Source organism: Motacilla alba, chromosome 10, assembly GCF_015832195.1.
Source record: "Motacilla alba alba isolate MOTALB_02 chromosome 10, Motacilla_alba_V1.0_pri, whole genome shotgun sequence".
In the NCBI taxonomy this organism is placed as follows: Eukaryota; Metazoa; Chordata; class Aves; order Passeriformes; family Motacillidae; genus Motacilla; species Motacilla alba.
In genome coordinates, this window is record NC_052025.1 from 13,902,554 (window position 1) to 13,916,802 (window position 14,249).

The 14,249-nt window shown below is 41.4% G+C and overlaps 1 protein-coding gene across 6 annotated transcripts in view; it reads right to left on the reverse strand.

Annotated features, from left to right (window-relative positions):
* AGBL1 (ATP/GTP binding protein like 1) overlaps positions 1-14,249 on the reverse strand; it is a 331,916-nt gene that overhangs the window by 271,662 nt on the left and 46,005 nt on the right. For all 6 annotated transcript variants that reach the window (XM_038146649.1, XM_038146651.1, XM_038146650.1 and 3 more), the window contains exons 7-9: positions 7,251-7,459; positions 2,389-2,554; positions 1,370-1,443 (exon numbers count right to left, since the gene is read on the reverse strand). In XM_038146649.1, the coding sequence (XP_038002577.1) occupies positions 1,370-1,443; positions 2,389-2,554; positions 7,251-7,459 (449 nt within the window). The remainder of the gene's footprint in view (positions 1-1,369; positions 1,444-2,388; positions 2,555-7,250; positions 7,460-14,249) is intronic.

Consider the following 14,249-nt stretch of genomic DNA (forward strand, 5'->3'; position numbering starts at 1 on the left):
TTTCAGTTTGGTTGGTGTTGCTAGCATGCATGGATATGTGTTATGTTGCTGTGAAAATGTTTGCAAATCACATCAATACCAGAAAACGTTGTGCAAATTATCTTAAAAAAAAAAAAAAAAAAAAAAAAGAGGAGTAAGCTGAAAGTTCATTATCCATTCCCTGCTTGCTTTCCCTTTAGCAAGGTTTTTTACAGGAGATATATGACCAACAAACCAGACAAACAGTATTTAAAACTCATATGCAGAATAAGCTCTTAGGCAAAAAAAAAAAAAAAAAAAAAAGACAACCCCAAAACTGCTTACATCTAACTTGGTAAATCCTTATGAATAATGAAATAGTTCAGAAGCAGAGAGGAGCTGTTACTGAATGAATAACTAATTAAAGAAGGAGATAAATCCACTATGAGCCTTATTCCTAATGAGCATCTTGACGAGCTCTAATAGTCAGATAAAAACAGCCAGACAGGGGCAAGTTAGGACACTCAGATAATGGGGGGGAGTTTAACTTCCTTTTTTTACAGGGTGACATCAGTTTAATATTTGAGGAGAAAAAGACAGGGCAAATGATGAGAACTCCCTTTCACAGAAGTCTCAATCATTTCTAATTAGACTGTATTTGCAACTTCATTTCTTTAATTTTCTTTCCCAAGCCATTTTATGTGGATAAGAGTTATTAGCAGCATCCACTACTTCACATTTGCATATGAGCTAGTTTGTATTTTCACAACAGAAAAGTTTGCACCCTCATCCTCAGCTGGCAGAAAGTTTTTTTTGCCAGTTAGGCCACTGCAGGGAGAGTGCTAAGGGAGAATTCAGAGAAGTATTGAATAATTCATTGTATTATTTGTCTGTGTGCAGCAGCAAATAAAGAAGGAATATAGGTTCAAATGCACCAGCTGTGGCTTAAAAGAACTAGCCTTTTCCTCAGGGTAGCTGCACAGCCCAAATATGCTCTGATATGGGAATAAAGAGAGGGTTCGCCTTTCCTAGATGATAAATCAATTTCCCCTAAGTGCCATTTTCCTGGCATATGCCTAGCGGATCAAAGATCCCCCATTTATCCCTGACTGTGGATGTGATGCTGCGCAGTCTCTGTGCAGGAACAGAGGAGTCACCAAACCTCCTCCACCCTGGGTGACAAGCATGAAAATGAAAAGAATAAATGCAGGGCACTTTTTAGTGAAAGTCAGTGCATTCCCCTTTCCTTCTTTCAAGTATCCTCCTATTATCCATGTAGTGTGTTCACGTGGGACCACATGCACGTCTACATTCTCTGCTTAGACAGTCTTTCAGGGTGTCAAAATGCACAACAATCTGTTTTATTTTCCAGTATGCAGATAATTATGGGAACTATGGCTCATATACCTACTTCCTCTTTACTCTCCACCTCCTCATTATCCCAGTCTTTTTCATCCTCTTCCTCTCCCTCACTTTCACTGTCACCTGCAGAAGTAGGAAGGAGACAAAGGTGTTCAACCTAATATCCTTCTCATATCCCAAAAGAGAAATACATGTAAATTCTTCTTCGTGTGCCACACAGTCCACAACCCACCACAACCCTGATTAAGGCAAATCCCATTTGTTAATCTCATATAAATGAATTTGGCACTAATTCACCCAGTTTTTAAAGCTCTGTTCTCTTGGACTCCAGCGCTGCCTTTCGAAACCATGACAAATGTCCCCATGATATGGATCCAACTCATTTTACAAAGCAATACAGAGATTTTCTGCTTGGCTGCAATGATATTACAGGATGCTCTTAATCTGTATTATCTAGATTAGGGTGTTTTACTGCTATGATTGTTATAGTATTTCAGTATCTTCCACACAAAATTGAATGTAGCAAAAATTGCTGCTGTGTATCATGGAGCCTTTTCTGCAGAGTAGCTGTCCTGCCTGTGCTTGAGCTCTGCTTTCCAGCAAGAGCTCCCATCTTTTACTCATGCAGCATGACTGCTATCTGCTTTTAGTTTAGAAAGGGAAAAGGATAATAATTCTTGCAATTCTTTACTGAAAAAGCTGCAGGAGAGTTTTTACCCCCAAGCAGCCAATACACAGGCACAATTACATCTCTGTCTGCTATTGGGGAACAACGGCATCTCCAGCCTCTGTTATAATCACTCTACTTTGTTTTTTGGATAATACAATATTCTTTCTTCCTTTTCCTTGCTCTTTTACATCTTCTCTCAACTATTCTCCAAACAAACTCTTGCAAGCTTCAAGAAGACCTGGGAGTAATTTCTTCCCTACTGAGTAGCACTGTAGGTTATCAGATTAATTCTAACTGTAAACCTCAGGATTAGCCAAGTCTCCCTTCCCCCAATCCCACACTTATTTCTTATGTCATGCTGTTTTTCTTCCTTCTGAACTCATCCTTCTGCCGTTTACCTTCAGATCCCTCACATGGAGGTTCAGCATTGGCATTCCCAGGAAGAGGGAAGGAATAGGAACTTCTTAGAGTCACCACAGGCAGATGTTCCTTGGGGTAGCACTTTCTCAGAATATGAGTTGCAGTAGTTATGATAGGATCTAGATTTTTACAAGATAAACAGTCCTAGGAAACAAAGGAGAACTATATTAAGAATAGTCATTTACAATAGTCTTCCCTGTAATAATCCCCCAGAGCAGAGCCACTCTTCTGGTGAGAACATAATTCCCTTCACCACCCATGATTCACATCCATAAACTGCAGCAAAATGTCATAAACTTGATTTTCCAGTCCTATAAGATTTCCAGGTTTACTCTTGGAAAAAAAATCTTGTCATGTATATGTTTTGGCTACCAAAACCTGCCAAAATCAGCACAACTATACCCCAAATCATGCCAAAACTCACAGAGATAAACTAATAGAGTTAACATCACTATTTCAGTATATTCAGGGTATACAATGTCTTCTCAAAAAGAATACACTCCCACTGTACTCTGTTCTCTGTGGTTAAATCATTAGGCCTAAGAGCTACTCTGAAAGATCACTACATATTACCTAATCATAAAATAATTAATAACTGCAGTATCCCACAATTTCCACTGCTATAATCTAGAGGAGAAAATAGACACATAAGGATTTTTTAGATTGAAGACACAGAATATTTTGTATTTTTGTTGTACTGTTGTGCAAGCGAGCTCCTCAGACTTTTGTTGTAAAGAAAACAAACCAAAATCCCCACAGAACTAAAGAAAGACCCCCTGAGACATCATAGAAATGATGTATGTCTTCATACATCACAGTGTGTGTCTTCAATATAACAGAGTTAGGGAGTTTGGATACAGGAATGATAATGCTGCACAAAGGCAAAGTTGTTTAAAGCCAGTGGGTGCAATTCTCAGAAAAGCCAGCCCTTGGATTTGCCCAAATACAGCACACCCAAAGCACAGCCTCCATCAGAGTGACTGAGTCATAAGTGCAGTATTCTACCCAAATCCACAATTTTCACTCTGCCTCTCAGCATGTTTTCTTCAGTGCTTTGGAACTAAGCTCATCAGAACAGGAATGCAACTTAAATGAGCAGCATGAATATGCTACAAGGCAAAAGAGAGCTACTGCAATACATTCCACTACCATTTCATGATTTTGCATCCCTGCGGTAGAGATAAAATGGAACAACCAAGAGGGGAGAACAGATACTTCATGTCATTGCCTGACAGCCCATAGTCAGCATTTGGGCTGGACAAAAAAAAAAAAAAAGAAAACACCAAACAGACAATCCAAGCATTCAGCAGAAGTAGGCAGAGGGCCAAAAGAATGTTAAAAAGAACCTAAAATGACCATTGGATCACAGGTTCTGCCTGACTAACCTAATCTTAATCTCATTAATAGGAAAAGGTGACACTGTTTAGTGGTGGACTTGAGACTGCTGGGTTAATTATTGGATTCAATCTTAAAGGCCTTCTCCAATCAAAATGATTCTGTGATAAAGTAGTTTATTATAATCAGGAACAGGAAAATGTCTGTATTGGGGTTCTTTTGGTTGGGGAGGATTTTACTGTTTTCTCATGTATGATTGAACAGCATTATAAGATTCAGTGGGATTAACCAGGATTCCTGTAGGGAGGCTAGAAAAAATCATCTAAAGCTGACATGCTTACAAGACTCACTACAAGAATTTTAATATGTATTTTCTGGTTCTCTGGCTGTTTGGAACTAGGGGGAGAGAAAAGAAAATTATGAAAGCATCTCCGAGGAAAGTTTTATTATGGGTAGAGCAAACACCAAGGAGAACTGGTTTCTATTTCTGTTTCAATTTATTCACTCCTTCATATGGTTGCCTTTGTTTGCTTGTTATTAAAGGAAAGATTAGGAAAGTTTGTCTACATGTGGGAACAGGCTGATATTCTCAACAGTCTACTAGTTCAGTTTACTAAAACTGATCTGTTTTTGCTCAAACAGTGAATGCAGGACTGTTTAATTGCCTGCCTTGGGACAACCTTCTTAATTCATTGCCAAGTGAATTTAAATAGTCAAGACCAAGGCATGTTCATCCAGACAACGAACTTCAACTGGAGTTACTCAGTGATGGAGTTACTCAGTGATGCTATTTGGAAGTCATTTTTCTGTACAGCAAATTAGCTCACAACTGCAAACAAGCCTTCAGATACCTTAGAGGGAATATGTGGGACTGTTTTCATTACTGCTCATAAAGTGCTCTCAGATTCTGAGGTAGCACTGTTTACAAATGGCTGAAAGTGATTACATCAGTTATTGGAAAAGCCCTTTTTACTGGCACCTGGGAAGCAAACAGGAGACTGCTCTGTATGTGTGTAAGCTATCCAATTTATTTTGTGGTAGGATAATGTGAATGAAGGAAGAGTAAATCCTTAGCTCAGAAAACCCATGTAAAGCTAACCTCGATTCAGATCTGCTTTTTAATCTCCACACAATCTTTTCTCCCCTGAATCTGGAATGGGACAGATATTATGGCATGTGATATATATAAAAAAAAAAGTTTCAATATGACAGTAAGACAAAAGATAGTGATGCTGATTGATGTTCCTACTGGCAAACAGAGTGGAATATAGGATAATATTATCCTAGAGTAGTAGGGAAGGCTGAAGAGAAACAAGGTAAGCTTAAGAAACCAGATGGAAAAGTGATAAAATATCAAGATAACATTTCCATGCAGCAGTACCTCCTAAAGCACACACAAACCTGTTTTCTTGTCTCAGAGTAGGCAGCTCTGTCACTGCACACAAAACCAGACAATGCTAACGTGAATATACCATTTAACTGTCAGGAAAAAAGTGCAGCTAGGAAAAGGGAATGGGAACAGAAAGTACTTCCTTTCCATGAATGATTTCATTATCTATAATTATTTTTTATTCCAGGTAGGAGTAGAATTCAAAATACCTCTAAATTTCCCTAAAATATCTCTAAACTCTCCTCAAATTGAGTAGCAGTCACTTCTAATCTATGTGAGGTGACAGTTTTTGAACTATTGGCTCCTCCTGTAAAGAAATAAGCTTAAGGGCTATTAAAAGCTCAGGTTTTTCATCTGTCCATCAGCCCAGACAACAGGCAGCCAGAGAGGTTTCAATTGAAAACCAGCCTTGTAAATAGAATTTCCACTGGAGTTTAAAACAAACCCATCCTAGCAAAATGGTTTAAAAAACAAAAACCAACCAAACAAAAAAATCTCATTAGCTGCTCAGAGTTTGGTCCAGGTTAATCACCAGAGCATTTTCTAAAGGCACTAAAATACTGTCTACACACAGAGTCATTGCTTTTCCCAATCAGGAGTTGTTTGTCTTGCCCTGTCTTCATCTTTTTCTCTGTTGCCATCTCAGGAGACAAGATTTCCCCATCTTTCTCTCATGAAAATAACCAAGATTTTTGTGGCAGCCGCAGCCTCTACCTCAGGTTAGATAGGGAAGAGCATGAGTGAGATCTCCTAGGGCTGCCAGACTCCTGCCAACACTCCATGTCTTGGAGAGATACTGCAAGACTGACAATATCCCAAAGAAGCAGTGAGAGAATATTGAGCTTTGAATCTATTAACCTTGGTTATTTCTTGTCCAAGGTCTCCCTAATAGCACACACTGGGAAAAAAGCAAACTGGAGGGCCCTGAAGCTGTGATTTCTGCTCCACTTTTGACCTTTGGAAGGATTAGCATTATCAGTGTTTACTGGAGCCTTAGGATGTCATTTCCTGTTTGTGCACCCAAGGTGACCCCACGTTCACACTTGCCATGGAGCTGCTCCAGGCTGAGCTATCAGAAGGTGTTAGCTCAGAGAGCTTCATGGGCTGTGGGAGGCTCTTGAGAGGGAACATCCTCCCTCAGCAGCTGCTTCCATCCACCCTATCCACATTTCTTTAGAGCAGGGACTTCTCATTAACAGAAGCCATAATCCCTTGGGAGGTCTGCTGGCTCTGGCCACCTCATCCTACCTAAAGAAGAGGTCAATTCTTCATGAGGAAAGTGAAGTGAAAAACTGCAGAAGTCTCCCATAGGCTGCTGGTAAGAAATGACTCACAGAAGAATCCTTCATGACAGTGATGGAAAAGGGGAAGAAAAACACACTGAATCATAAGGCAATGGATTGTTTTTAAGGGAGAAGGAGACAGGATTTTCTTTCTGATGGTTCTGGAGATAATGCATAGCCAGTAAGAACAACAATGGAAACACTCCTAGGGAATCACACAGGTGGTTTTCTCTAAGATCAAAGCAAGCTAAGGAAGTATTTTGCTGAGAGATTGAGGAAACTCTCACTGTTCTGTGCCTGCCTTTTCTATACCTTATAGGAATCCCATGTGCAGGACCATGGCATCTTTCTTAAAGTCACATTAATGTTTTACAAGATTAAAATTTAACCACCTGAAAAAAATGTTGTTGGATGTTTCTCATTAGGCTTGGCTAAATGAGCATTTAGTTTAAAAAGCTGATTGAGGGGAATTATCTGGTTACTGTAAAGGAAAATGTCACAAAATACCTAAGCAATTCCCCTATAAGAGATATTGCATTATTCTTCAGGAGAAGTAGTCCAAGCAGGCAGCAGGATGCACAGGGAAAGAGAAAGGAAGCACTAAAAGCATGAACTAGAATTCCCATAGGAATTAAGATTTGTTTTAAACTGAAACATTTCAGCTTATCTAAAGTACTAACTGTGTAAAAGTCAATAGTCCTTCATGAAAACAGTTTTTTCATTTTTATGACCTATCCTGATTTTATATCACGATGGAATTTCCTGCAGCGGGATGTAGAACCCAGCCCTAACCACCAAATCACCTCATTTAAACACAAAAAGCACCATTTACCTGCACACTTGTGAAGAGAACCTCCATTCCCCGGGAACCAAGGAAAGTCTCCCTGCCCAGCTGGATGTTGGTGATGTACTTTAGGCAGAGCAGGAGACCCCTGCGAATGTAAATGTAGTTGTTGGAGACATCATTGCGATGCCAGTCTTGGTAGAGCCTCAGCAATTCACCCAGGTAGCCTCTGTTCACTGCTCTGCGGCTGTTGGACTCTGAAAAGGAAAGAAATGCTGAATTAAACTCCCTCCTGTGTGGTAATTGTGGCTACTCAGTGCTTGGACTCAGACTTTAACACCTGCTCATACTGGCTTAATGGTCTTAGTTAAATGGTTTTTTACCTTTTTCTAGTATTTCAAATGTTCTTGGAACAATATCTGGAAAAAAACACCAAAAAAACTCTAACAAACAAACACCCAAACAAACAAACAAAACCAAAACAAAACAAAAATATAAACCACCCCCAACAGTGTCCTGTCTGGAAACAGGAACCCTCCAGATGAACCAAACCATAAGCCTGTATCTCCTTCCAAGTGCTAACAAACCTAATTCCAGTTGCAGCACCACAAGATTTCTTAAAACTACCAAAGCTCCTGAGTGAGAAAAGCTGAATAAAGAGTAGTCAACAGCATAAAATCTTCACCACAGTGCTGCACTTCAGTCCTGAGAGAACACCTTGCTGAGATCAACTAATTCAAAAACCTTGTGGCTGTACAGTCCTGTCACAGCCAGAGAAATTATTTTTAACTTTAAAATGTATTCTCACAAATACCTGTATAATGAAAGCCATGAATCAAGTGATTCTGGAAACCCACAGTATTTAAAAGTTAACAAAACACCAACACAAGCAGTAGAAGTTTGGTCTTCTTTTCTGTTGCTTCCTGGCTCCAAGATTTTAAAGGTCACATTCAGGTAATATTTAAAGGCTTCACTGCATGGGCAAGAAAATTACAAAAATATTTTAAAAAAATAAGATTTATAGGAGCTTGTGATATAATACGAAGTCTGCTGTGTGTACAAAACACATCCCTTCACCTACTGCATTCCTTGCCTTGGTCCTCAGGACAAACACGAAGCCACACCAGACCCCAGGCTCCCTCCCTTTAAACCAACCCTGCCTAAATTTTATTGACTGGTCCTGACATTCCTTGCTGTGACACGCATTAAAAGCTGTCAGGAGCTCAGCAATCAACTGGGGGGCAGGTAGCATATGTAAGGCAGGAGCTCAGCTCTCTGAATAGCAATCAGCACTTGCAGCTCACAGCAGATGGCTCTTGGTACCAGAGCTGGTGGGCTCCAATCCATTTCCACTTCATTAAACAAAGTGCCAGAGCCTCTGGCACCTGGAACTTTAAAGCCACCAGTGGGGAATCACGGGACAGGAGAAGCAGCTAGAGGTTAAGTGAGAGAATAGAAAATGATGCCTGAAGAAAATCAGCAACAAGAGAAGCCATGGAAGGAATAAGCAGGAAGCAGAGTGGGCAGCAAAGCTCAATCCCAGTGATGAAGTAGATGGAGACATTGGAAAGGGGAAAGAAGTCACCTGAAGTGAAGTCTTTTCTCAGTCTGCTCTCTGCAGTAGATTACCAAACCCTTGCCTGGGTTGGAGGGTTTTTCTGCTACCTGGCCTGGTCCTGCAATTTTCTGTACTTGGGGGTGCACCAAGCAGCACCCCCAGCCCAGGCTGCCAACTCATTTTAATGCTGCTCTCCATCTTCACACCACCCTGCTGTCATGGCCCTGCTCTGACCTGCTGGTCCCACAGCAATTCCATCCTACCCAGCTCTGCCCAGGCTCCCACACCTTGGCCCACTGCTCTCTAGCCCTGCCTCCCCTTGCTGGTAACCACCTACACTAACTCTGCATTCTGAGGCTCTGTGGCTGTCAGATGGAGAAGGTCACCCTCCTCCTCTGACCTTCACTCTGTATTTCTGTTTTCTATTTGACTCTCTGCGAGAAAACTTTAATTGCCTGAGAACCCCTTATCAATCCCAATGATTTTATTCATGATTTTCTGTTAATCCTCAACCAGCTGTCATGTTTACTAACCTGCAGGATGACTAACCCCTTAAATCAGTCAATCTTCCTTGAAGAATTACTCAGGAAGCTCTGTAAAAGTCAATAAGTGTATAAAACATGACAAGAAGAACAGAGTTGGGGAGCATAAGGTAGGGACAATTTAGATCAGACTCAGAGCTTCCCTGAGCTGTTGAGGGACAGATGAAATTGGACTAGATCTAGGCTTTTATAGCCTCTAGCACACGGAGCTTGAAGTCTAAGCTTTCCGTGTCAATGTCAATAGGAAGAGGGAAAAGCTGGGAAGCACTGTGTGTAGAGCTTCTTGGGGAATTTGTTGAAAAAAAATTCTCTCCAAGTGTGTCTCTGATCTTTTAAGACAGATTTCCACATTTGAATCTCAGCTCCATGGGGACCAAAACACACAACTGTCCTACACTTTAGTTTTAATGCTCGTTGAAAAGCATGGAGGAAGGTGAGCAGAATAATTTTGCTGTTTCCTCACATGTTTTCTGTAGTACTCACCTACTTCAGGATCAAAACAGCCTCTTTTCAAAATGAAGCTGAGATAGTCTATTCTGTGAGAAAGAGATGGAGAGGCAGGACTAGATTTCCCTGAACCCTTTGATCAGAAGCAATGAGAATTAATTGCTGAAGGGGCAAAAAACACATTAATTTTGTTTCTCCTGTCTGATTTCATTGATTCTCCTCTGCTCTCCTGTGCTGTCAGTATTTTTTTCTTTATTTTTTTCCATTTTTTCAGTTCTATAGTCAATAAAGTAGTGAATAAATGAAAGAGGAAGTATGCCAAGATCTCCAGAAGGCAGAATGGAAAAAGGAGGCATCCCCACCTGTCTGTGTCTGTTGGTCTCTCCATCTAGGGATGCACCAGCATGGGTATCTATCTATATTTTGGCACAAATACAGATGGTGGAAATGAATCATGCAGGTACAAGCAGCACTGCACAGATTTGTAAGGCAGCAAGAACCACCTCTCCTGGTGTGAGTGTGTACAATCTGTGTGCTAAGTGGCAAAATGTCCTGTCCTTTGACCCTCCTCCTGATATTCTTTAGTTAGGCCCTTTCCCTCTCCCTGGGTATGGTCAGTGGCCAGTGGAAATGGAACTTTTCCTGCCAAGCAGCTTTCAGAGGTGCCCAGGGATTGTTCCTCCTATTCTGAGTGAACTGAAGGGACTCCTATCTTGTGAGGCCATCAGTGGGAATTCAGCACCAAACCCAAAAAAACTGTTTTGGCAAAAGACTGGGCTAAAGATCAGTGGGGCCAAAGCTGCATTAACAGCAAAAATCTGACTATACATCAATCACTTTAAGCTATCCATGTCTGCAGCCATTAGATGAACTCTCCCTCTGCAGCAGCTGGATGTGTGGCACTGACCTCCCCTTGAGCAGGGACAGCCCCCAAGGTTACCCCTCAAAGCTGAGGGATCCCTTGCCTGACACCAGACATGAATGGGTTGGTAAGTGACATTTTTTTTGCATGCATGTGACATTCAAGACATATAGTGAACTTTTATGCTCATCTTTGTGTCCCATTCTAACCTTAAGTGTAGTAAATACAGTATTGCCCTCCAATCCATCTGTATTCACTAATTATTTTACATACTCAGGTTTATGGATTAAAACTAAACTAACTACCAGATCAGATCTGTCTGAACAATCTCTGACTCCTCCCCTGTGAGAGTTTCCTAATCTTATTCTGCCGTCTGACAGGGGAACATTGTCTTCTCCACCACCCCAAACCTGTCCCTGGACTCCTATTTTCTTTGCAAGAGTTTTACTTCTGCCTGATGAGACTGGGGTGAAAGGAAGATATTCAATGCTTTCTTAGTTCCTCACATTTCAAGACCTGCCCCTCCATTTGTGGCTTCCAGGGCAGTGCTGCTCATCAGTGGAAGTTTGAGCTCTGCAGCTCAAAACATGGGACCTGAATCACCTATGCAGCTCACCAGAAACATCTGACATGAGTCTCCAGCCAACAAGCAGAAGCCTCAAATGGTTAAAGTTATATCTAAATTAGCAAGGGGATCTCACTAGAAAGAAATTCCCAGTTTTGACAGAATTCTCATTCTGTGGTGGGGGCCTAAAGTCAGGTTTTCAGTCCAGGAGATGAAAGCCTCTTGACCACCAGTGCTACTGTGGACATTTCTGAAGCCCTCTCTGCAATCCTGTCTCCTTTGAAGTGTTTGCCAAGAACACGGGTACCACTGGAAAACATGCAGGGTATTTAATCAAAAACTGAATTACAGTCAACCTGAAATATGATGAGCAATGCACTGCTTACCAGGCAGAACAAAGATATTTATCTTTCTGTCTATCTGCTTAAATCTCTTTGTTGATGCCACTCAGCTGATTCATTATGCCAAGAACATACAATGCTACAGCTTGGAGATAAGAATACTCTGCTAAATTAACCCTATGGCCCCTAAAGCAGTGAAAGGAATAAGAAAAACTCTAACTTCCCCACTCTGCTCTAGTGATTGCCTCTTAGGAATAAAAAATGCAAGATACCTCCCCTACAGCAAAGAGAACACAGCTGTTTTATTTGGTCATTGAGAGGCCATTTTAGCAGATAAAAGCACAAGGGCTCTCTATAGACACGAAGTTAATTGTCCCCAAGAAGAAACCAAGTCACACATGAAGTGCTGGGATCTCTTCAGACCCACTGGGCTCTACAGCAAGAAGGTGGTATCAGCTCAACTTGTGTTGGAAGCCAGAGGGCTGCCCTGTAGTTTTGCCCTAAACAGTTTCCCATTCTTTCCTCGCTTTTCAATTTCACAGGATTTTCTGGATGCAACTCATCAGAAAACCAGAAATAAAATTAAAAACAAAAATACAGTAGCACAAAATCTACAGTTTGGTTTTTTGCTGACTGAAGTGGTTTGAAAGAGTTTTAATAAGGACACCAGAATTTTGAAGACTTCATAAATTTCAGGCACTGAATTTACAGAAGCCAGATCATCACTGGAGGCACAAACACTGCCCATGCCAAGACAAGGAGGTAAACAATCATCATTAAGGATGTCAACAGAGAATAATACAGCTCCTCAACACTTAGTTTTCATTACACCTACCCTGAGAGGCAAAACATCAGGAAGTTGCCATGCCCCAGGAGAAAAAGCCAACACTTTTCTCTGGAGCACTGAGTTACTTTCAGTTTGGGATATGTCTGTGAATGAAGAGTCTTGGGGAAGGGAATATAAGGGACATAGAAAAATTATTTTCTTTCCCACAAAGTGGCTCTTCTCAAAGAGATAAAAGTATAGAATCAAGATTGTTTGCATTCTGAAATTCAGGAAGAAAAAAGACACAATGCTTGGTTTAGGTTATCATGAAAGGAACTGCGAAATTCAGCTCTGATCACAATACCCAACAAGATGTGATCATGGATTTGGAGCCAAGCTGACACTGGAGTTTGAATCCAGAATGGATAATAAGGATTTCAGTGGATGATGAGAGATGGGTACCTGGTGCAGCATGAGGCAAATCCCAGACATTGTGCTGTTGGCTACAGGAACTGGGATGGTTTAACAATGGGGTATTTCGACTGGAGATCAAAGAGCTGCCTCACTAGATCTGTTGTCAAGCATTATGAATTCAGTAGCAGAGAGTGCAGGCATTTCACACTCAATCTGCTTCTGTGCTAGAACATCACTTTCTCCTCCTCAGAGTTACTTGCCCCTCCTTGATGCCAACATAAAAGGAAAAGAATGACAATGATTATTTTATCCCAGCAGCCACAAAATATAATTGTAATGGTTTGATTTTAAAAAAAATAGTGGGTAAAAGGTAAATGAAGGTTAGTTGATGGAAGATGGGGAGGAAAGAGTAGGAAAATGAGAGATGAAAAGCTGTGCAAGGAGATAAAGACAGCAAAAGCAGGGAGATTTAGAAAGAGAGAAGGGAAAGGCCATCAGCAGTAACTGCTGTTAGCACACAGAATGGTCTTGATGAAATCAACACCATCAGGAGGTCACCACAACCTGTCTTTTTAAATTGCTCATTACAATTTTACCAGGCAAAGCATTGCACCAAGGGCCCTGCCCATTTCCCCAGCCTTCTCCCTCAATATCCGCTCAGCCAATGCCTCTGAGAGCAGCTCGAGCTAATTTCCTTACAGACATGCAAGCCAGTGATTCTGGGAAGCACAGATAGTCGGGAATAACAAACACGACGAAAATTAGATTAAAATAACCTGCTGATAAACAAATTACTCACCCAAAATACACATTGGATTAGGCACGGTGGAGTTCCCTATAATCACATCGCCACCGTGTGGCTCCTGCTCCCTCACATCCCCTCCAGCCTCAGCACCCCTGGCTTGGGTTTGTCTGGGCTTGGGTAGCAGGTGCCCAGTTTAATTCCACTCCCCCTACAAACAGGAAATGGTTTGCCTGGTTTTTTCTGGGGTTTGGGGGTCACTAAAAGCAATAGACGCCATGACTAGGAGTGTCCTGGAGGGCATCCCACATCTGCTCCAACAGGCTCCAGCCCCTCCACACTGGATTTTGAAGACACAGGAGTGCTCCACAATGAGCTCCTCAGGCCTTAATACAGAGCTGAATCAAGATATGAAGACACCTGTACAGAACAAAAGTAGAGCAAAGCCAAAGGAGGCTGGAAAAAATAGCATGTTCACTCTGGGACAGAGAGAGGAGACTTTGGGAAAGTTTTGGTGCCTCACCCCACCTCAGTTTATCTATAGCTATCGGGATCTGCCTCGTCCTCCTCCCCATCCTGGCCTGTAGTGAGCATCTAGAAATTGAGGGAGGAAGAATGGACATGAGTAACACTGGAAAGTTTGATTGTAACATTGAAGACAAAGACAAAAAATCTCCTGATGCTTTCACAGCAATTGTGCACCACTATAGATATTTACCAATCAATGTTCAGCCTTACTATAAAGTCAGAGTTAACATGGTGGAGAGACAGCAAATTTTAAAAAGGTAGCCAAGCAATGGAGGAAGAACT